At 38.6% G+C, this 23,445-nt stretch overlaps 5 protein-coding genes across 17 annotated transcripts; 1 reads left to right on the plus strand and 4 right to left on the minus strand.

Moving 5' to 3' along the window:
* Positions 1-887: 887 nt before the first annotated feature.
* On the minus strand, positions 888-3,284 carry LOC122756701 (juvenile hormone esterase-like). The gene is made up of 6 exons (XM_044010523.1): positions 3,102-3,284; positions 2,909-3,049; positions 2,701-2,854; positions 2,456-2,641; positions 1,566-2,406; positions 888-1,422 (listed from the first exon to the last, which is right to left on the minus strand). Exons 1-6 carry the CDS (start codon positions 3,183-3,185, stop codon positions 1,254-1,256), a joined length of 1,575 nt encoding a protein of 524 aa, XP_043866458.1. The 5' UTR covers positions 3,186-3,284; the 3' UTR covers positions 888-1,253.
* A 639-nt stretch (positions 3,285-3,923) lies between these two features.
* On the minus strand, positions 3,924-6,296 carry LOC6579405 (juvenile hormone esterase). Its single transcript, XM_032730730.2, has 6 exons — positions 6,072-6,296; positions 5,879-6,019; positions 5,667-5,820; positions 5,422-5,607; positions 4,528-5,368; positions 3,924-4,463 (listed from the first exon to the last, which is right to left on the minus strand). Exons 1-6 carry the CDS (start codon positions 6,270-6,272, stop codon positions 4,295-4,297), a joined length of 1,692 nt encoding a protein of 563 aa, XP_032586621.1. The 5' UTR covers positions 6,273-6,296; the 3' UTR covers positions 3,924-4,294.
* Positions 6,297-6,656: 360 nt separating this feature from the next.
* Positions 6,657-14,740, minus strand: LOC6579406 (aspartyl/asparaginyl beta-hydroxylase). 12 transcript variants are annotated; one of them, XM_032729568.2, is made up of 19 exons: positions 14,463-14,727; positions 13,126-13,179; positions 12,696-12,884; positions 12,331-12,626; positions 12,164-12,223; positions 11,970-12,110; positions 11,799-11,903; positions 11,642-11,737; positions 11,441-11,582; positions 11,088-11,165; positions 10,437-10,475; positions 10,221-10,334; positions 9,570-10,046; positions 9,124-9,218; positions 8,271-8,391; positions 8,154-8,240; positions 7,987-8,092; positions 7,199-7,924; positions 6,657-7,091 (listed from the first exon to the last, which is right to left on the minus strand). In XM_032729568.2, exons 1-19 carry the CDS (start codon positions 14,512-14,514, stop codon positions 6,941-6,943), a joined length of 3,129 nt encoding a protein of 1,042 aa, XP_032585459.1. In that variant the 5' UTR covers positions 14,515-14,727; the 3' UTR covers positions 6,657-6,940. The 12 variants fall into 12 exon arrangements, 9 of the variants coding, with proteins under 9 accessions (XP_032585459.1, XP_002005302.2, XP_015019143.1 ...); XM_002005266.4 differs by having other exon boundaries at positions 8,154-8,391; XM_015163657.3 differs by lacking the exon at positions 13,126-13,179 and having other exon boundaries at positions 8,154-8,391.
* A 543-nt stretch (positions 14,741-15,283) lies between these two features.
* On the plus strand, positions 15,284-18,331 carry LOC6579407 (GTP-binding protein Rit2). Its single transcript, XM_002005267.4, has 4 exons — positions 15,284-15,401; positions 15,487-15,835; positions 16,102-16,158; positions 16,264-18,331. The coding sequence occupies exons 2-4, from the start codon at positions 15,607-15,609 to the stop codon at positions 16,779-16,781; spliced, it is 804 nt and encodes a 267-aa protein (XP_002005303.1). The 5' UTR covers positions 15,284-15,401; positions 15,487-15,606; the 3' UTR covers positions 16,782-18,331.
* A 1,792-nt stretch (positions 18,332-20,123) lies between these two features.
* On the minus strand, positions 20,124-23,384 carry LOC6579408 (ras-like GTP-binding protein Rho1). Of its 2 annotated transcripts, none has more exons than XM_002005268.4 (5): positions 23,166-23,384; positions 22,174-22,337; positions 20,865-21,014; positions 20,725-20,805; positions 20,124-20,652 (listed from the first exon to the last, which is right to left on the minus strand). In XM_002005268.4, the coding sequence occupies exons 2-5, from the start codon at positions 22,327-22,329 to the stop codon at positions 20,461-20,463; spliced, it is 579 nt and encodes a 192-aa protein (XP_002005304.1). In that variant the 5' UTR covers positions 22,330-22,337; positions 23,166-23,384; the 3' UTR covers positions 20,124-20,460. The 2 variants fall into 2 exon arrangements, with proteins under 2 accessions (XP_002005304.1, XP_015019146.1); XM_015163660.3 differs by having other exon boundaries at positions 23,229-23,383.
* Positions 23,385-23,445: the final 61 nt, after the last annotated feature.

Here is a 23,445-nt window from a genome sequence, read left to right on the forward strand (position 1 = left end):
TCCACTCCCTGTTGCTGTCTCCTTCTCTCTCTCTCTCTCTCTCCCGCTCGCTTCATTCTCTTTGATTTGGGTTATTCTGATAAGACGTCGTTGCCCATGCTCTGTGGCTCTTCAGTTCTTTACACGATTGTGGCGAAAAGTTTCATCTTTCCCTTTTGTAACAGACTCAAATGAACAAAAATCTCTTCACTTACATATGTTACATATGCATGATACACCCATGTCCACACTAATGTGTACATACATCCAGTTTCTCTGTTGTTTACAATTTTTTTTTTGATGTTGCTCTCAAATTATTTAATTATTATGGTGATAATTGTATTATTCATAATTATAAATCACATGCGTGATTAGCCAACCAGAAAGAAGAATAGAGCTACATAGGGTATGCTATGCTATGGTGGGCATATAAACTACCCTCTCTTTTTTGGGTAATACTCTTTCTATCTTAATTTCTTTATTCTTCATATAATTAGCTAATCTTTAATAATAATACATCATTACGATGTTTACGACTTTTGAATACACTCAATTATATTCCAACATAAATCTTAATCGCACAAGTAGCTCTATTTGCATGCACAGCACTGTCGCCGCATGCGTGGAACATACTTTCCATTGTGATTGAGCACGGATATATAGTTAGTTTTATTGTTGCGTCCTATAGTTGGACAATATGTAAATTCATTTGACCTTCGTCTGCACTGAGAATGAGTTCGAGTGCAAAATAGGTCAACGCAGCTGCAGTCTCAGTCTCAGCCTCAGCTTGAGCTTCAGCTTCAGATACAGTTTCTGCTTCTGCTTCAGATACAGTTTCAGAGACAAATTCCTTAAGATATTCGTTTGGAGCGGGCGACACATTATCATTGCATATATGCACATATATATACAACTATTCATTGACGTGAATATATTTATTATCTCTAGATACCATGTAAAGCAATGAATACCCTGGACGGTAAGAATATAGGTAATATTAATACAACTGTGTATGACGATTGTACAGCAGATATATTGAAAGCTAGTTTTTTTTTATGAGCGTCCAACTTGGGGATTTTAGAGAAGAAGCTATTGCTGTTATTAGTTATTAACCTTTCCAATGTCCTTCTCTACGATTCTCATTAAGTCAAGTCATGTTTAGAGTTTTACGAACTTATTTTTTGGCTATAGAATGACAAAGGTGCAATAAATTTTTAGCTTTACCTATGACTATTCTAATGGTGAAATATTGTTCATATGCTTTAAGATTTCTTCTACAAGTATAGCTTCTTCCACATAGCCAATGTACGCATATCCACACGTTTCTCAACTGTCTCTTGATACGCCCCATTCGATTGCCCCAGGCGGAGATAGTTACACATTTCATCAGCGGTAAAGTCCTCAGATTTGCAGGGCTGCAACTGAGTGTCATCAGGGAGAGTGCTGAAATTATATAAGCAGATAAATGTAGATTTGGATAATGGATAACGAATAATGGAAAATCACATAAACATATACATCGATATGGAGACAAATATAGATTGAAAGACTACCACAAAGATCTTAAGAATTTTAGCTCAACCTACCCATTCCAGGCGAACTCCACCAACAAGGAAGTCAAGCGCTTGGCCACCATATCATTTTCGGAGCCCTTTGGAAAATCTGGAAAGAATATGGGCATTCGTATTGTGTGTATGGCATCATCCATGTGAGATGCGCCCAACTGCTCAAAAACTACTCCGCCCGTAAACAAAGCGCCGTAAGTTACTTTGCTGGTAAACTCAAAGCTATAGATCGAAACTGGCTGCTGAGCATATTCCGCGTAGCTGGAGGCTGACACATAGAGCGGATAGGTGAATAAGAAGTCACCCAAAATACCGCATAGATCCACCAATGTATTCTCATTCAGTTGCATTTCCTTTACGCCGTACATTTCCAGGATATCCTGCACAGTTTCCTTGGTGTGGCCTTTGGGTAGATACATCATCAAACCGAAGAGCTCCAAGAAGTTCTCATTGAACTCCTTCAGGAGCTGCGGATTCATATAGATGTGCATGATAAACAAGGATCCCTCGCCAACGCGTGAGGTGCTGCTTAGCAGCCAGGGCACCTGGTTGATGCGTCCGGCCATATGTGCCGGAATGGGATGCTCAGTTATAAAGGGCTCAGGTGCATCTGGCTGTTCCACAACTGCAGCATAATTGATTATGGGTACGCTATCCCAGCGCTTAAAGACATTGCCGGCCTCCAGCAAATCGTTGGCATCCGATGCACGGAGAGCTGCAGCCAATGCCTGCGTGTCAAGGGACTTGGCATCAGCCACGCCCACACGTTCCGCCAGCTGTTGAGCCTGCTCAAGTGGGTTGTATACCATTGTAGTGCCCAGCATCGCTGTACCGCTCAAGGACATTGCGCGGTGGAAGAGTCCTGCAGGAGGAACAGTCAGCTGGTTAAAGTTCCTGCGAGATCGACTCACCATTCGAGCTGGGGCTTAGCATGAGCAGGTGCGTGGATACTCCACCCGCGCTGTGCCCAAAGATGGTCACCGGATTCGGGTTGCCGCCGAAGGCGGAGATGTGCCGCTGCACCCATTGCAGAGCCAAGCGTTGATCCTTTAATCCGAAATTTCCAGTCATGTGAGCATCTCCAGTGCTCAGGAAGCCTATGTAAGGAACAATATGATTAAAAAGTTACCAATTCCTATTTGATTTGCTCTAATACCAAATGGACCCAATCGATAGCTGACTGTAACCAGAACGACCTGTTGAGTGTCCATCAGAAACTCCGGTCCGCTGGCCAAGGGGCAAGCGGAGCCACAGAGATAGCCACCCGAGTGGATGTAGACCATAACAGGCAAAGGACCTGCTTTGCCTTGCTGCAAGCAGCCAAATAGAAATTGTTTGAAGAACTTTAGCCTAATTCCACTTACAGGTCGATAGATATTCAAATAGAGGCAATCCTCCTCTCCAGAGATGGGCCAACCTGGCATGAAATAACACTTTTGCAGACAATGGCTGCGTGGCGCGCTGGCATCCAGGACACCCGTCCAGGCACCCGCCGCTACAGGATTCTACAAGGATAACCAATTTCACCGTTAGTTCTTACACCCTGAACTAGTTCACCTTAAAGCGTAGCTCTTCTATCGGCGGCTTGGCAAACGGGATTCCCATAAAGGCTTCAAACTGCTCCTGCCTGGAGTCCGGCATCAAGGTGCCATGCAGGCAACCCAAATCCTCGAGGCACACATCCAAATCCGCTTGAGCTCTGTAGCCAATAGTTAAAAGTAATATCAAATAGAGAATAGTCTTAGCCATCTCGAATCGCGTTATAATGAAGACATTAAATGCTCTAAGCGCTGCGTGCTTTTATATAGTTTTTCGATTCGAACTATTTGCATGTTCACATCCCAAGGGGCGTGTCCAAAAGTTTAGCAAATACAATCCTATTCAATTTCAAATGAAATTATATATTTGTTAAATTGTGGTTGCGATTTGTTAATCAGCTTTGCAGGTGATTTCCATTTCCCCAATACAAAAATGAATTATTGTATATTTCTTTATCTAATTATTTATTTATAAAATTTTTAAAATTATTATAACAATAGTTAACAATCAAATTTTAATTATTGAAATAAATATATCTTTATAAAGGGATAACAAGGGGTATAAGTATATGTAAGTTCTCAGATAATCTAAATTAGTCATGTTAATTTTTAACTAAAAATAATTAAATTAAAAAAATTAAAAAAAAAAAAAAAAACAAAAACAATTTTCTTATAGTTCTATCAACTGTAACAACAAGCGTTTAGTAAAACTAACACAACCTACTATCAAATATATTAAAACCCGATTGCCATTTGAATACTATTCTTGACTTAACATTTCTATAAATGCAAATTAAATATATAATATATATTTGGAAATAATGGCATGCTATTAAATAAGTTCATTCAATGTTCATTGTTGATTTATTGTTAACTTTTAATAAATTACATATTTCCAATATAATTCATGCAGAGTAATTGTGTAACTATAGCTTAGGGTATAATAATATAAAAATAGTCGATATAGGCCAGCTGTATGAAGTAACCTCACTTCTCTGATTCCTGCTCAGACGCTGCAATAAATTGCCCAGCGCTCTACTCCGCGATTCCCATAGGGAAAAATAAGGCTTAGAGGCTTTTTAGCTCGATTTTGCTATTTATTTTTACTAGTTGTAGAATGACAATCGAAATTTGATTTAGTAATTACTAATTACTATTCTAATAGTGACTATTTTAATATTATAATGGTATTTATATGTTTTGATATTTTGTCTATAAGTAGAGCTTCTTCCACAGAGCCAATGCGCGCTTATCTACGCGTTTTTCAACTGCCTCATGATAGGCCCCATCTAATTTTCCCATGACAAAATAGTTGCATATCTCATCATCCTTAAACTCTTCAGATTTACAGGGCTGCAAATGGGTGTCATCAGGGAGAACACTGAAATATAATATATACAATTATTATCCAGATAGGAATTATTCAGAATTTCCGCTCCACCCACCCATTCTTGGCAAACTCCACCAATAAGGAAGTCATACGCTTGGCCACCTTTGCATTTTCGGAATCCTGTGGAAAGTCAGGAAACAATGTCGACATTTTCAGAGTGTGTACACCGTCATCCATGTGACATGCGCCCAGCTCCTCTTTAACAAGTCCGCCCCCAAGTATCGCGGCAAACGTGTTATTGCTGGTGTACTCAAAGCTATAAATGGAAACCGGCTCCTTGGAATATTCCGTGTAGCTGGCGGCGCACACATAGACTGGGTAATTAAACATAAAGTCACCCAGAATACCGGCTATATCCACCAATGTGTTCTCATTCAGTTGCATTTCCTTCACTCCATAGATTTCCAGGATCTCTTGAACGGTTTCCTTGCCGTAGCCCTTGGGCAGATACAGCATCAGCCCAAATAGCTCCAGGAAATTTTCATTGAACTCCTTCAGGAGCTGCGGAGTCGTATAGATTTCCATGAGGAAGAATGCGCCCTCGCCTACGCGTGAGGTGGTGCTCAGTAGCCAGGGCACCTGGTTGATGGGACCGGCCTGGTGGGCCGTAATGGGATACTCGGTAATGAAGGGCTCGGGCGCATCTGGCTGTTCCACAACCACGCCGTAGTTAATTTGAGGTAATTTATTCCATTGCTTTAACACATCGCTGGCTTTCAGTAAATCGTTGGCATCCATTGCACGGAGAGCTGTGGCCAACGCCTGGGTGTCTAAGGTTTTGGCGTCAGCCACGCCCAATCGTTCCGCCAGCTGCCGAGCCTGTTCAAGTGGATTGTCTGGCAGTGTAGCCACTATCATCACCGTGCCGCTCAAGGACATGGCGCGGTGAAAGAGTCCTGCGGGATGGGAGAGTCAGATAAAGGTAAAAATTCCTGCGAGATCGACTCACCATTTGAGCTGGGGCTCAGCATGTGCAGGTGCGAGGATATTCCACCTGCGCTGTGGCCAAAGAGGGTCACCAGATTCGGGTTGCCGCCGAAGGCCGAAATGTGTCGCTGCACCCATTGCAGAGCCAAGCGTTGATCCTTTAATCCGAAATTCCCAGACATGTGAGCATCTCCAGTGCTCAGGAAGCCTATGTAAGGAATATTATGATTAAATAGTTACCAACTCCTATTTGATTTCCTCTAATACCAAATGGACCCAATCGATAGCTGACTGTAACCAGAACGACCTGTTGGGTGTCCATGAGAAACTCCGGCCCGATGGCCAAGGGACTTGCGGAGCCAATGAAAAACCCGCCAAAGTGGAAGTAGACCATAACAGGCAAAGGTCCTGCATTGCCTTGCTGCAAGCACCCAAACAGAATAAGCTGCTTATGCTCTATAATAACTGATTCTACTTACAGGTCGATAGACATTCAAATAGAGGCAATCCTCCTCTCCAGAGACCAGCCAACCAGACATAAAGTAATTCTTTTGCAGGCAATGGCTGCGTGGCGCGCTGGCATCCAGGATACCTGTCCAGGCTCCTGCTGCAACAGGATTCTACAAGGATAACCAACTTTACCGTGAGCTCTTACACCCTGAACTAGTTCACCTTAAAGCGTAGCTCTCCGATCGGCGGCTTGGCGAATGGTATTCCCATAAAAGCTTCAAACTGCTCCTGCCTGGAATCAGGCATCAGTGTTCCATGCAGGCAGCCCAAATCCTCGAGGCACACATCCAAATCCGCTTGAACGTAGCCAATAGCTGAGAGCAGGACTAAACAGAGAGCGCCACATAGATTAGTTTTAGCCATCTCGATTAACTAGATAATGAAGACATCAAAATATTCTAATAGTTGCTTGCTTTTATATACCTTTTCGATTCGAGCTTTGCATGTTCAGGCGCCCCAGGGGCGTTACCCAAAGCGCACGAACAATTTATGAGGAATGCTATATTTAACTTGAATTTTATGTATGATGATATATTATTAAATTTATATTATATATATATTTATTAACTTTAGCAAAGCAAACTCCAGTCAAGGGATTTTTCAGTTTAATATAGTTCTTATCTTAATAATATATTTTAAAAAATAATTCAATAGTTAATGTTTATAGTCCATTTAATATTAATGATCTAAAAATAGCTTTTTTACTATAGAATTTATATCCCCAGCGTATAAAAATAAAAAACATCGTTTTTTTTTCAATCAGAGAACTTTACTGTATTTTATAAATTGTTTTTAGCTTAACAGTAAAGAGACGCTGCCAACCAAGCAGCCATTCAGTTTTAGACTTAAACCTTAGACATTTGTGTTTTACAGCTAAACGCGCATTCATACAAAGTAAACTTATCAGATAAGATATACAAATAGATCTATGTGAAGTATGTAACAAAATAACTAGAGTGAGTGAACGTGCATTGACTTTGGTTGCTTTTGGTTAAAAATATTAACAAGAGTTAGCAGTTAAGCGTTGGTGGTTAAATGGGCGTCAGCTCGCGTCGCTGCTGGGCAGTTAAGTCGGGATGCCAGAGGTCCAGGATCAGCACCAAACGTAGCTGCGTGCCATTGTGCCAGACTTCGTGCTCGAAGCTGTCATCGAAGATGAACAAATCGCCCTCATGCCAGGTGCTATCAAAAGAAAGAGAGAGAATATTAATGTACAGCAGATAAATACCCTGTAAATTGCATAGTAGTATGATGCACATGATTACAGAGTATATCAATGTCAATCTCACCGCTCTTGCTCGGCCACCCGAAGGCTAGTTAGGTGTGGCTCCGGCGCCACCAGCGTGAGGTGCGCACGCAGTCGGCAATTGGTGGGTCCGCAGTGTGGCCAGACATGAGTCTGTGCCTGCATAGCGCTGAACTTGATCTGGCCACGACGACAGCCGCTGGCAGCTGGCAGTTTCTCGAGCAGCGCACACGTGATGGGCGCCCGCTGGCAGTTGCGATGTAGCCGCTGTCCGCGGGCAAAAAGCTCGAACTGCTGCCAGTTGCCCGTGTCGCGCAACTGCTCCGCCTCCAGCTGAAAATTGCCTTCGACATTGAGCAACGCCAGCGCCTCGTTGCGTATGGAACGCCAGCTCTGCTGCAGCTGCTTCAGCTCCTTGGCCTGATCAGTGTCTGTAATTTGCCAAAAGGGTTTCGCACGCAGCCGCGGCACATTGTAGAGCGAACGCTGATAGACGCTGGGAAAGTATCCCCTCTTCACGCCGCGCTCATATAGCTGCAAGGCCTCGGCCTGTTTGCCTAGACGCTGCAGCGTCTCGCCCAGCGCTAGATAGAAGTACGGCTCCTGAGTGCCCGCCGCCTCCGAATCTATGGCTCGCTGTAAATAGGGCAATGCCTGGGCATAGTCGCCGTCGACCTGTTTGAGCGTCAGGCCAAAGTGCAGCTGCGCCAAGGGATCCCGTGGCCAGCGCTTGAGCGTATCGCGCGAGACCTGCTGCAGCTTAAGCAAACTGTAAAGAGATTTTTTGTTAAACACTCTGCAAGCAGCTTGTAAAGTTCGTCACACACCCACTTATTGGACATTAGATAGGTAAGCGATAGCTGATTGCGCAGCTGCACCTCATCCGGATAACGCTCGATGAGCAGCTCGTGTATGGCAACCGCCGGCTGTGTCTGACCTGGGAACAGTTAATCTCTGTAGAATCTAAATTTGAATGTGAAACTGTAACAGTTACTCACCCAGAAACCGCATATGCTCTATGCAACGTTCGCCAGCTGTGCGATAGTCGATATTTGTTATCGATTCATCGAAAGCCAAATAACGCTTATAGGACTCAATGGCGTCCATAAGCAGCTGATTGCTGCGGCGCAGCTCGGCGATCCGTTCCAGCGCCTGCGCCCGCCTTAAATGAGCCAACGGCTTGTGTGCGTATGTGTGTGTGAGCGTGTTAAAGGCGCGCAGAGCATTCGCATGGTTCTGGGTGTTAGGCGTTGGCATTTATATATTTATTTTTGTTAAAAAACATGCAAAGAAAGCGAGAATTAGCAAACAAAAGGAGAAAAGCATTTCAGGTAACAAGAAACGTAAACGAGTCGACTAGCAAATACCCTGTAAACATGTCTTACATTCGATAGGCACTATTGGGTTAGTTAAGAATTGTTAAAATTCGTTTATAACTATGAACGAATAAATAAAATTGTATAAAGCTCAAAGACTTCTTAATTTTAAATTAAAAATGTTAAATATTTATAAATAAATTCAATCTCAAAACTTCAAAATGTCTTGTAATTTTTTGGTCAAAAACAGATTTGCTTTAGGGCTCGCTATCAGGGGCTGTAAGCTTTAGGTGGGTGTGTCTAGCACCTACAGCAGAACTGAAATTTAAGCCCTACGGCAAAAATGTTTTTATTTTCCTAACCAAAAACCTCTATAATAATATTGGTTGTCTATTCGATTTCTCTTTAACTCGGCACTTAAATTTCATTTTCTAAAATTTCCCAAAAAAAAAAAAAAAAAAACATAAATAAATAAACAGTTAAATAAACTGAAAAACTAAACACATGAACTAAAAAAGCGAACATTAATTAAAGCTATGAAAGGACTTTTGTTTAAGGTGTGTTTTCTTTTTAATGATTGTTGAGCTAGTTTTAGAAAAAGTTTTAGAGAGATTAACATTGCTGTCAGCGAAAATTTAGATGTCGCACTCACCTCATTGATCATTTCGGCTTGAGCTCGGCGCAGCTCTTGCTCGAATAGCTCGTCCTCAACAAACTTGGCTCCAGTTGGTTCTTTAGGTTTAATTTCTGATAAGAAAAATATTTGTAAGTTTAATTGAAATGCACAATAATGGCAGAAGGAGAAAGTCTTAAGATTAAAGACACCACTGAACGGTTAATTTGTGTGTTGGGCTCCACCTTAGACGTAAGATTAGCAATTCGATTATAGACTATGACTTACTATGATTAGATTAACGTATGCCATGAACGAATTAACTTTAGAGATTATAATACGTGTCTATATGTCTGATATATATATAAATACATATATATATGTCAAATTTATCAATGCGTGGGATGAACTGGTTGTAGATTTGCTTTGTAGACTGATTCGATTTGTTTTTCTTTTTTGGTGTAAATTGTACATTTAGTAATTACGTGTCCAGGACGGATCGTCGGAATCAGGATTGCTTTCGTATTCCTTGGCTGGCAATCGGCCATATTTGGCCTCCAAGCGGCTCATTAGGTCAGCATCATCCACATCGGAGATTTCATCCTCCTCCTCATCGCTGATCAATTCATCATCATCCTCGCTGTCGTCGTGTTCGTAATCCTCAATGTCTCCATCCTCGTATTCCACATAAATATCTGAGGCAGCTGTTCCTTCGGCTTCTGGTTCAGTTTCCGGTTCTCGCTCTGCTTCCACCTCCGGTTTCGGTTGCGGCTCCGGCTCTTTCTCTGACTCCTTCTCGCTTGGCTGCGACTCCGTTTTGGGCCGGAACATGGCACTCAGCTGCTCGAAAGTCTCCGGCACATATCTGGCTGTTAGAGCAACATTATCATCGCACTCCTCTATATCGCTGGTCTCTACCTCGATTTCCTCCTCGATCTCGATTTCTTCCTCCGAATACGCCTCTTTAGTGGAAATAGGGCAAGTATTAAAATATGAAATAACCCAAGAAAATGGCCTAAACGAATAAAGTTCTAAATAGCTTCAAGTGGAATTTGACTTGAAATTATTTGGAAACAACTTCGGCCAGACCGAAGTTAAGATATAAATCTGGTATCTATATAGTGTGTTATGTCAACCATCATCTAACGGCGGCAGCTCCTCCGTATCATCATCGGGTATATGATCCTCGGCTGTGGCAATGGTCAAGCGGCGTCTCATTTGAATCTCCGGCGTCGGCTGCTGCTCATCGGCTAAGAAATTAGTTTATATGGTATATATAGGTGTGGATATTGATATAGAGAGTCTTCAGGCATTAACAACAAAGCCATACAATATTAAGTTTACATACATACATTGGCGCATATTGTTTAAGAGTTTTAACAAAGCTTTGACTACAATAAAAAACAACAAAAAATTGCAATTAAGCTTAAGCCTAACAATGGAAATTATAAATTAATTTTAACAACAAATGAAGAAAGTGCAAAAATTTTGTTTCATATTCATTAATCGAATCAGATTTTTGGTTTTTGTTAAGTTAAAATAGTTAGTGTAGATAGATTGAGCCAGTTCATCATGTTTTCAAGTCATGCAGCACTGTACATGTTAAATAATTTGACAGCAACATGAGAAGAAAGGCAATTGATTAGCAATTGGTTTCACATTACGTTTCCATACAACATTGAGAGTAGTTTTTCTTTTTTTTTTTCTAATACATAGATCAACAAGAATTAGACTCAGCATGTAAGCCTAAATTTTGTTGATCTATGTAAGCACAGGCCTCTAATTTACAAATATACATATGTATAAATACGTAATGTATATATGTATAATCATATTTTGCGAGGTTTGCGAGATTTCGATTTCGATTTCGATTTGTTTTCTTTTTTTAGAGCAGTTTCTTAAGTAAGCAGCAGATATGATGATATATAGGAGTTACGTTAACAAAATGCATTTTGCTTGGATAACAACTGTTTGGCATTTAGCAACAAATGTGGAAAACTCACTTGTATTTGGATTATTCCGTATCAATACAAGGCGTGAAACAAGGGCAAGTGCAATGCCAACGCCAAATTTAACGGCAACTGGAAAATGATTTACGTTTCTTTTAGTAAACAACAAATTTTCTTCGCAAATTTTAACTCAACTTTAAAAAGTAAAATGTAAATATAAATAAAATATATGAATATATTTTTTATATCTAGATAAATTTTCGCTTTGCACTTTCTTGTACAATTTTTTTGTTCTATAGAAATTTGATTGAATTTTAAAAATATATTTCTGTTTTTCTTTTAAAGTGGAGCCACCTGTACATCTAAACCGTTCAATGGAGCTGCCTAAATGTCGCTTGGATACTTACGTGAGCCCAGCCAGGATGTGGTTGTAACTGCCTCAATGTTCTCTTCAGCTGCCTGATCTTTCGCTTCCTTGGCTTTTAGCTGCTCAGCCTGAGTATCGACATCTTGATCGAGGGATTCGAATTCATCTTCATCATTGTCAGCCTGTGATGAAAATAATTAAGTCTGCTGCACAGTTGGTAACTTAGTTATCTTATGCCAACCTGCTCGAATTCATCGTCATCATCATCATCAGGAACACTTTGTGCTGCTGGCTCCGCAGATTCTTCAAGCTTTTCATCCTCCTCTTCCGCAGCATCCTGTTGAAGTATCTATTTAATAACAGCTCTTTTATTATGATTATCATATATGTGCATATACCTCATCATTATCCTGCTCATCATCATCATCAGCAGCCTGAGATTTTGAAATTGTTGGCTCAACAGATTCCGCTTGCTCTTCCTCTTCATCCTCCTCCTCCTCTTCCTGTTAAGAGATTTTATATTTCATTAATACATGTATATTTATTCATTTTAGCTCTAAGTGATTTACCTCCTCAATATTATCATCATCTTCTTCAACTGTTTCGGGCGCACTCTGAGCTCTTGACTTGGATGCGATTGGCTCAATGGACTCTTCAATGTCACCATCTGCATCCTCCTCCTCCTCCTCCTCATCAGCTTCTTCTTCCTCCTAAATCGACTCTTTGAATTGTAAAACTCTTATTTGTTAATTGATGTTTTTACCTCTTCAGCATCATCGGCCAAGTATTGAGTTCGGTCTGCTGACTCTGCTATGTCATCATCCTGTAATTAATTTAAAATATATAAATATCTGATTAGATTTATGTTTTACTTTATATTACAAAAAAATAGAATATTTTAATTTGGCTAGCGATTCTTCTATATTTTACCTCATCCTTTTCTTCATCATCCTCAGCTGTTACATTTTCAGCAGCAGTATTCTCTTCCTCTTCCTCGTCATCTTCATCATTCGCGTCTTCGTCGTGTTCTTGCTCTGTTTCCTCTTCTTCGCCAGAATGCTGTTCGTATGGCTCTTCTACTTCATCATCGTGTTCATCATCATGTTCATCCAGTGCAGCTTCATGTGAGAGATGTTCATCGTGTTCATCGTGCTCCTCCGCACGATGCTCCTCCACCCAGCCATCAAAATAATTCGAATAACGTGACTCCGACAGGGGTGTATCCACTGCAAAGTGGTCATAATTTGTTGATGATCATGATGATCATATATGTATGCATTGATTTATTTACTTACAGTCCTCTATGCCACGATTTTCCATTATTATCAGACCCACCAGTCCTAGCAGCACAGCCATTAGGGAGAAGAATATAATCTTGGCACACCAGTGCCCCCCAGTTCCATGTTGATGCTGCACGTGCAAGTGCACATCATCGTTTCCCATCTTTGTGATATGCACGCCGTGGGAAGACGAGTCGTCGTCATCTAGATAACAAATGAATACACACAAATGCACACACATACACAAACACCCACACATATGTGATTAGAATTCAGTTGATTAACTGCAGTCGGGTTGAAGGTTTTTGTTTTTGTTTTTAGTACAAGCAACGAAATGTTAGTTAATACTAGATGCTAAATTGGAATTACAAAGCTGCATTGGCTGGGCTCATAAGATATGTGATCTGTATATAATATATAGACTGCATTGTATGCAGCTCTCTACCTTGAAAGCTGGACTGGCGCAGTATGGTGACATCGCCCTCCGATTTGCGATCATCTAGACAAAAAGTTAGTTACACTTGTTAAAGCAACTGAATAGTCGAAGATGGCCGACTTGCGTATACCCTGTAGACAGTTGTATGGGTTGTATTTTTGACTCAATAATTTAATCTATTAACTGATCAACTGCTATTCTACAAAATAAATACGATTTTTATTTCTATACAATTTTATTTTTATTTTTATATGCACATTTAATATACATAGTTTTGAGTGACTTGTTACAAACTCTGTACACATTATCAGACTATCCCATTACGCACACATATATATCAACGTTTACAGGGTATATAAACAGACAATGATAACATAAACTCTCTTAAAAAGATAATGATGGGAAATATGTTTAAGTTGTTTTTGTAGGTGTTGTTGTTGTTGTTTGTTTGGTTTTGTTGTTGTTGTTGTTGTTTGATGTTGATGCAAAACAAAGAAGGCGCAAGTCATGCGCTTGGGCAAATGGCCAAAAAGTAAAAGAAAATTGAAATGAAAATAAAAGAAAAACTGTACAGAGTCCATAGTGTTTGTCTCTCTCTGTGTGTCTGTGTGAGTGTGTGTAAATTTATGTGTATATGATGGAAAAACTCTCCTTTGTAGTGGGGGCGATGTAATGTCTGATTACGGAAGTCTCTTGACTTTGGCGCATTCAAATTAATAACATTGCAGCTAATAATAATTACAATTTCAATTAAATTCTCATGGCTATAATACTTAGTGCCTGATGCCGTAATTCCAAATGGAAGCTTTAAGATTGAAGACAGCAAACTGAGCAGCGAGCAGCAAACGAGGCGCAGCGAGCGAGGCGAACTACCGGCTTTTGTTTATGCTGCCCTGAGCAGAAGATAAAAACACTTTTATCTAACATCTGCTCAGGCTTTAAATAAACACAAGCAGATTTTTTTTCGAAAAAAAAAAAAAAATACAAATTCTGATTTGGTTTATTAGAGACAAATGAATTTTTTGAACCCGCTGTCACATGGGCCCAACAAGAATTTTAAAAATATTATATATTTAAATATATTTTATTTGTAGCAACATTTAGAAATCATAAATTTATATATATATATATCTGTCTCTCTATATATATATTTATATAGTTTGCTTGGCACACGCATAGCGACACAGGCGGCACAGAGCAATGTATAATTTTATATAATAGGGCAAAGTTATTTTTAAAGGCGCTCGACAATATTATTATTCTAATAAAAGAAATGGACAGCTACACTAGAAAACATTTCAGTTTTCAATTTGATGCGAATATGCCAGCCAGAGCTGATGTCTTACCACGTCTTTTGCGCTTATCCTTACGCTTTCGTGGCTGTACGTCGCCCGACATAATTCAGTTGGCTTGAAGCTCGCTAAATGCCAATTTTGCTGGCCGTATTTGATTTCAGCACCACTGTATATTTTTCTTTTTCTTCCCGGTTTTTCTTTTAATTTTCTATTCTTCTTGATTTTCACTGCTTGTCGATGTAGGTGTCGTTGTCGGAACGGAACGCGAGCGCGAACAGCTCACCCGCGATCGCAGCACGTAACTAAAACGAGCGATCGGCCAGTCCGTCAAGCAGGCGGTAGGCAGACCGGCGGCATTGGAGGTTGAGCTTTTCTTTACTTATACGGGAATATCGGGAAATGAAATTTTCATTTATTAAGTAAAATCTTTGTGTGCAAGATAAATAAGAGAAAAGAACATTTCTTTTAAAAATCAGTTAGTTTATAGTAACATTTTTTATAGCATCATAGCTGTTACCGATTAATCGCTTCCAGTGTGGTCTCTTGCGTGACACAGCATTTCCGATAGTACATGTGTAATTGATTTTATTGGCGCTCTCATTGTCCTTTATTATATGTTTGTTATATGTTATGTTGTAATATATAATATTATTTAAATATCGATTAACAAATAAATCACCAGCATATCCTATATTAGACATTATTCTAATATAAGGAGTCATTCGAAGAATCACACGCTAACCGTCCTTTGCTATAATTTTACATTCCCCTTCACAATAACAGTCAATAATTTTATCTAACATTTAGTATTTTATGGTATTTTCAGATGTTGCGTCCAGCTGGTCACACACTTATACGACCATAAAAAAACAACAACAACAAAATAGAACGGAACGAGGGAAAACAACCCATCACAATTATGTATAGATACGATTGAAATTGAAGTCAACAAAAGCCGTTGTAGGATTCCGGGCCAAGTGCAAAGTTGTGGTAAGTGGAAGTAAAAATAGGAAAATAAAAATAAAATAAAAAGCAATGGTACACAAACTGCAACTAAAATGTTTGACATTTACAGGCCAGGCGCTGCAAACTACGCACAATTTTGGTGTTGGCGGCGGCGGCGACGGCGGCGACCGCAACAGATCAAAATTAGCCACGCCTTTTAGAGCAATTTGGGGAGCAACGCCTCCCAGCTATGGCCGGCGACATGTCCATTGGCTGTGCCGCTCTCAAACGATCCACAAAACTAAAAAGCTGCACCAGCGGCACCGACACTGACTCCATGCAGCTGCCAAACGAGCGCAAAGAAAATGGCCATAATAGTGGCCTATTAATCAAACCACCCAGTGCACCACAGAATATGCGTGGCGGCTTGCGGGTCTACAAGATCGTCATACTGGGCGATGGCGGTGTCGGCAAGTCTGGTAAGTGTTCTATCTGCGGCTAGCGGCTCCAATCAGTGCTGCGCATTTTACTCTAGTACGTCTGCCCGTCCATGGGAAAAATCAATAAATTATCTGAATTTCTTTTACACTTTGTTTTACGGCACACAACAAACCACCCACAATCAACCCCAATGCTTCGCTTCGTGCGTTCGGCAAACTTTGCGTGTACACACACATACATACTAACATACGCTCTCTTTTCTCTCTCTCCCTCTCACACACTCACACATGTACACGGACAACAGCTGTTACCCTGCAGTTCGTCAGTCACAGCTTTTTGGACTACCATGACCCCACAATTGGTGAGTGTGTTCTCTTTCGGCTGTTCGTTCCACCTTTGAACTTTTCTTTGTTACATGCTCTCTCTCTCTCTATCACTGTGTGCGTGCGTGCGTGTGTGTGTGCAGAGGATTCGTATCAGCAACAGGCGGTAATTGACAATGAGGCCGCTCTGCTGGACATACTCGACACTGCTGGCCAGGTCGAGTTTACGGCCATGCGGGACCAATATATGCGCTGCGGCGAAGGTTTCATCATTTGCTATTCGGTTACCGATCGCCACAGCTTTCAGGAGGCATCCGAATACCGCAAATTGATAACACGCGTCCGTCTATCGGAGGACATACCGCTGGTGTTGATAGCCAATAAAGTGGATTTGGAATCTCAGCGACGTGTCACCACCGAGGAGGGCAAAAACTTGGCCAATCAATTCGGTTGCCCGTTCTTCGAGACATCCGCTGCACTGAGGCACTACATCGACGAGGCATTCTATACGCTGGTGCGTGAAATCCGCCGCAAAGAGATGCAAAAGGCACTGGGCACGGATACCAGCTCGGAGAAGATACACACGCGACATCGCAGTCGCTGGTGGCGCATCAGATCCATATTCGCATTGGTTTTTCGGCGCAGGCGAAATTTAAACTAGAAAAAGAAATCAAACGAAATCAAATTCCTCGGTTCGCAAGTGCAATATTTATCCAATGTGTTTTTCTATACATATGTATATATGAGCTATATATATGTACGATTTGTATGTGGCACTCTAAATCAAATATGTTTGTGTCTAATCATTTTTGAAAAACAAATGAATTTATGGAAACGCGTTTAACTATTCTAATTGTTAAGGACAACAACTAAGTGACATTCTGTTTGGACTTACAAAACTTTTGTTAATTGTTTTAATTTGAATTGTTTTTTATTTTATATTCGTCATTTGTTAACCATGCCACATTGTATTTGTTGTATTTGTATTGTTAAGGTGCTGCTGTGCACACTGATATGAGAATATATATATATATATATATATTTATTTATATATATAGAGAGAAAGATATGTATATCAAAAATATGTTTTAAGCACGAATTCGAAAGATACAATATTATATAGCAATGCACATACGTATATATACGTATCTAGTATAACTAATAAGAAATGTTGATTCCTAACAGAAAGCAGAAAACCAATTGGCAAAACACGAAAACCAAAAACAAAACTAAATGAAATGCATTTAAAATTTAAACAAACAGCAACCGAAGCAAAGAGAACCATATGCAAAATTAATGATAATAGCAATAATGTTAAATCAAAAAAATAACGAAACGATATACAAAACTGAGTCCTAGCTGCAGCCAATAGTGGTAGCTATATAGACCCATATAAATATATATATAGACAGATATATATTAAGGTCATAGAGAGCTTTAAGTCGCCAAAACAACAAAAGAATTAAAAACAATTTAAACTGTCCAACAGAAGTGAGGAAAGTGTTAACAGTGTATTATGTGCATGTATTATTATTATTATAATTATAATTAACGTACGCACATTAACTAATCGAATAAATGTTGAATTTAACGCAGATGTATACTAAACACAGATTGACGATTGAAACATTGATCGATTGATTGATATGCAGATCCATTGTTAAATGTTATTAATATTAATTTTTTTTTTAAACGTAGCATGCATTGACATTTGTTTACACATTTTAATTGTTAACTTGCCTAAGTTTATTTATTTTTTGTTAATTACTTTATAATTACGTTTATGCCCTTCGCTAAGCATCACCATAAGTTCCTCACATCAATGTTACTGCGACTGCATCATAGCACAAGGCTTTAATTACAGTCTACACAATTTGTTAAAACAAGAAAGAGAATGAAAAATAACAATTGAAAATTGTTAACAGGCGTTGAATAATTTGTATGTTTTTTATTGTTTAAGCAAAACCAAACGAATAACGAGCTAAACGAAACTTTGTAAATGTTGTTTAAACCTTAGTTCTATTTGTCAGTTGAATTGAATGCGGGTATATTGAAAGCAAGCTTTCCAAAAAAAATAAAATATTTATATATATATAATATAATTATAATATTATAAAAATGTTAAATATCAAATACGATTACGATTATTTCCCAAGAAACAATAATAAAAAAAAAAAAAAAACGTGAAAAACGTAAAAAAAGATAAAGAAACTAGAAGTTAGTAGCTATAACGCGAGTATTATAATAGATGCACAAGTCGGGTAATTCCAGCTGGCCAATGCTAACGGTTTTTTTTTTCTTTCGGTCATTTCACTATTTAATTCTTACATTTTAAATGTACAAGAAATTAATGAAAACGATAAGCAAAAAAAGAAAAAAAAAATTAATCCCAATAAAGATTTTTGGAACCCCCGTTAAAATAAGTGTGTTTCTTTTAACGTTACACGACGATAGAATTTATGGCTTTACTCGTACTGCAACTATTTACTTAAATCCATTTATATTTTAAATATTTTTATAACTTACGAATTGTATTTATTTCTTCTTTTTTTTTTGTTTTTATTAAATGTATCAAATTTTGTAAATGATGTCAAAGTATTTCACTTTTTTTATAATATATTTCTTTCCAACTTTTACAGCTCTGAAACAAGAAAATAAACCCTTTTATTTAAAAATAAATAAATCAATTTTGCCCAAGCCTCGAAATAAAGAAAACATTTTAGAATTTTGATTTTTATCGTTTTTTTTTTTATTTTTTCTTTATTTATTTATTTAGTAAAATATTCTTTTTTTAATTTTGAAAAGAAATGATTTTTGTTGTTTTTTGGTTTACATATGCATATGTATATATGCATACACACATATATATTTTCATGTTAATTTTGGTAATCTGGTAAAATGTGTATTTGCTTTGTTTTCTTTCTTCTTCTTCTGCATATTTAATCATTTTTTTTTTTTTATGTTATTGTATAGGAAGCAAAACTTTTGAATGCACAAATTTACAATTACTTTCGACGCATTTGTTCTTTCATCTGTTGTTTAAATTGTGTAATATAGTAACTGTAGAAAATAGTATATGTATATGTATGTATATATACATATATATACAAATATACGTATACATACATACATATGTAAATATATAGCATTTTGAGTTTTTTTGTATGAGAATTTTACACGATTTTTGACGGTACAAAATACAAAAAAGAGACATACACACATACATACATATATGTACTGTATATATATATATATAGATTGGTATTTTATAAAATCATAAAATACGCTAATTTATATTTTTGTTGTTTTTTTTTTTTTTTTTTTTTTTTTTTTTTTAATGCAAAATACAAATATTAAAAACTCTGAACTTGCATTTGCACATTGAAAAAATTTGAATGCATCTGTCACTTGTGGCTTATGTTTAATCATTTCTTTTTCTTTTTTTGTGTAATTGTTTGCAAAGTAGTATTTATATATATGTATATATTTATATACATATATATGTGTATCATTTTGTTTAGTTTATTGGCGGTCTCTGTTTGAATATATAATATATATATATATATATAAGAGTCGAAAAAGTTGTAATTGGTATGTTTATGAATGCTTGCATTTTAGGCTCTCTTTTTGTTTGTTGTCTGTTTATCAGAATATTTGTATATGTAGATGCCTTAAGACTTTGAAAAAAATATGAATAACTGCATCATCACTAATCAACACACACACACACGCGAGCACATATAAGCGCATGCAGCATCACACATACACACACGCACACACACACACCTTTAGTAATGCTTGTAGATATTTTGTTGTTTGGCTTTTAATCTCAAAATCAAACGGATACGATGATATATATATATATATATATAGGACATATAGTATAGTATGCATATACATAGGTGTGTGTATATAGATACATATATACGAGTAAGTATGTATTGATAGTTGATTGGTTGAGTGTTGACTGATTTTCGACGCCGTCAAGAGTTACAAATAATAATTATAATAATAATGCGATATTTATTATTGTTGTTTACTTCGGTTAATAACTACTCTAGACTGTATATAAAATCAAATCCGCATTTGACATTTTGCCCCTTTCATCTTCATCTTCATCTTGCTGTTGATGTTGTTGCGTGTTTTTTGTTTGTTGCAAAAGCAATATCTGCTGGTTGTTGTTGTTGTTTCTCTATATGCGTTGCGTTGCTGTTGCCGGATTCCCCATGCTATCTGATTCCAGTAGTTGTTATTCTTGTAAAAAGGTGTGTGCTTGTGTTTGTGTGTGTGTGTATGTGTGTGTTTCCTTGTGTTTGTATAGAATTTTGTTATTTGCTCTTTTAGAGCAAAAGGCATTTGGGCTTCTTCCGTTTTTTAACTTGCAGTGCAGCCCTGGTTGCTGTCTCGAATACCTCTCGCACACCCTCCTTGGACTTGGCCGAACATTCCAAATAGGCAAAGGCATTAATTTTCTCAGCCATGGCGCGTCCCTCCTGCGGCTTAACCGGCTCTTGCTTCATCTTTGCCAAATCCTGCGAAAGTTTCGAAAACAGTTATTAGACTTTCATATCCAAGACTTGATTTAACTAATCTAAATATCTTACCCGAATTGTGTTGGGATCATTTCGCAAATCTTTCTTATTGCCTACCAAAATGATTGGAACATTGGGACAAAAATGTTTGACCTGAAATAAACAAATGATTATTAATAACATTTATAAATACATATTGAATTTCTATTTACCTCTGGCGTCCATTTTTCGGGAATATTTTCTAGCGAATCGGGTGAATCCACTGAGAAACACATAAGTATAACATCAGTGTCTGGATAACTCAGCGGTCGCAGTCTGTCATAATCTTCCTGACCAGCTGTATCCCATAAGGCCAACTCCACCTATATGGCAAATAGAGAAGAATCACGTCATATATTGATGTAAGTATATATTTATGTAGAAATGTATGTATGTATAAATGTGGAGTGATAACGCCCGTTAAGTTGGCAATTATGTAGCACAAAAGCCCGTTTCCATCACAAAGACGAAAGACGAAGACGAGAGTCAACTTCAAGTTGAAAGATAGCAAGGAACTGGCGGAAATGCCAAACGTATTAATCAGACACAATACGTAGAGTGACGTGAACGACAGACACAGACGGCTGTATGTATGTTTGTAGGTCTATACATATGTTTATACATCATATGTAAGTATTAACCAAATACAAACGCCGCCATATTGTGCTGCGTAAATTGTTTATACCAAAACAACAAAAAATATAAGACAAGAAGAAAAAAGTCGTATAAAATTATTAGAAATGAAATTGTTTAACAAATAACCAAAAACAAATACACAAAACATGACTTAATGCAAATCAAAATGGCATACGGCAGTATATCTTTTCTTTTTCTTTTTTTTTTATATATATTTTTATTACAATTGAGAGCGAGAGCGCGTGCTACTGGCTCCAAACGTGAGCGCAGGTATGCAATGTCTGAGTGCGAGGGGGGCGAACGTGAGAGCGCGAGGGGCAACGCGCAAAACTGTATGTGCGCAACGGGCTTGTGTATAAGACGAATAAAATAAATACAAAAAAAAAGAGCAAGAGCACAAGCAAGAAACGGAAGGAAGGGAGCTTGCTATACAAGTACATGTTTTAGTATTAGTACGCGTGTAAGTGTGAGTGCGTGCGTTTACGTCGTCGATGTGGGTACGTGTGTGTGTGTGTCGTTATGTGTGCAAGGAGAGTGCGAGCAGGAGAGCTGGAGAGCGGGAGTCAAGTATGCCTACCGACAATTGATATTGACTCACAACTTTTTTTTACAACATGAGCGCAGAGTGCACTGGAATCGAGCAGGATGGGGGGAACGTAACGGGATGCTAGATGAGCGTATATGTACAAATGTGAGCATGTATGAAAAACAAATAAAATAAAAATGTACACAAAGACCGATGATCAGATGATTTTGAATGCTGTGTGTGTTGGGCGGGGCGGCGCGTTTCGGGGTGGGGAGGCTCGGATTGGTGTGTGAATGAAAAGGTGATAAACTTGGGCTTACCTGCTTGCCGTCGACTTCAATATCGGCGACATAATTCTCAAAGACAGTCGGCACATAGACCTCGGGAAATTGGTCTTTGCTAAAGACGATCAGAAGGCAAGTTTTACCGCAGGCACCATCGCCGACAATTACCAATTTCTTGCGAATCGTCGTCATTGGAGGTTCTGGAAGTGGCAGAGTGGATGCAACGACACCGACAGCGGCGACGACGGACGATGCGTTGTGTTAAATATATTTGCGAAAATTGCGCGAGCTCGTTGAAAAATATCAAAGTGAAAAAGCCATACACACACACACATACACATACATTTATATTAACACTCTCGCGCGCAGCAATGCCACAATCTCTCACAAACACACGCACACACATTTGAGTCATACATTTTGAATGGCTCTCCCATTTGTTGTTGCTGCTGCTGACGATCTATGGAAAAGAAGAAGCATCAGCGAACAGCCGCATGAGGCTCTTTTTTTTCTTTTTGACAATCGCCCGTTGTTGGTGGTGGGGGATTCTTTTACGCCAGTTAGGTTTGTGTGGTGGAAAGTCAGAATGCAATGTTTGGGCCATTGTTTAATCGCTTCCAATTGTGCAGCTATTTATGCATACATACACATACGCATAGATTTATTTATATAAATGAAAGCCAGTGTCTTTACGTGTATTGGTATTCGTATTGGCCGAATCACCACTGCTCCCATTTAGACATATATATTTATTTACTTTTCTTCAGTTCTACACGAATGTGTCTCGAGATAGTCCACTGGTCGCGTCATAGGTCCGCTCACCCTCACCCGCCACCAACTCTTCGTACGTTTATTCCAAAAACATCATCATCCACTCGCATTTATGTACATACATACACATACATATGTTGTCTGTGAGTTCGATTGCATGGCTGTATGTGTGTTTGTCTGTGCGCGTAGAGCTCTACATATATGTATGAGTGCGTGTGTGGAATTTTTTCACTGCTCTTTCAACTTTCCTCACTTACAATATATATTTTTCTTTTTTGCAACACTCGGTTCGAATGGGACACTTTATTTGTAATGCTTACAAAATGGCACAAATATGTTGATTCTTATGCGTCTACCGTTGCTCGTTTCGTATAAAAGTTATTACAATTAAAAATTCGACGTTTTTTTTCTCATGCAAAATGACGATGAATTTTCTTGGTAGATGAACAACCAACGCCTTCGTGCGCCCCAGAGTTGCACATGAACTATAGTGTTGGAAAATATCATTTAAACGATTACCTGATCTGGGTATGCAAA

This window comes from Drosophila mojavensis, unplaced genomic scaffold, assembly GCF_018153725.1.
Source record: "Drosophila mojavensis isolate 15081-1352.22 unplaced genomic scaffold, ASM1815372v1 contig_80, whole genome shotgun sequence".
NCBI lineage: Eukaryota > Metazoa > Arthropoda > Insecta > Diptera > Drosophilidae > Drosophila > Drosophila mojavensis.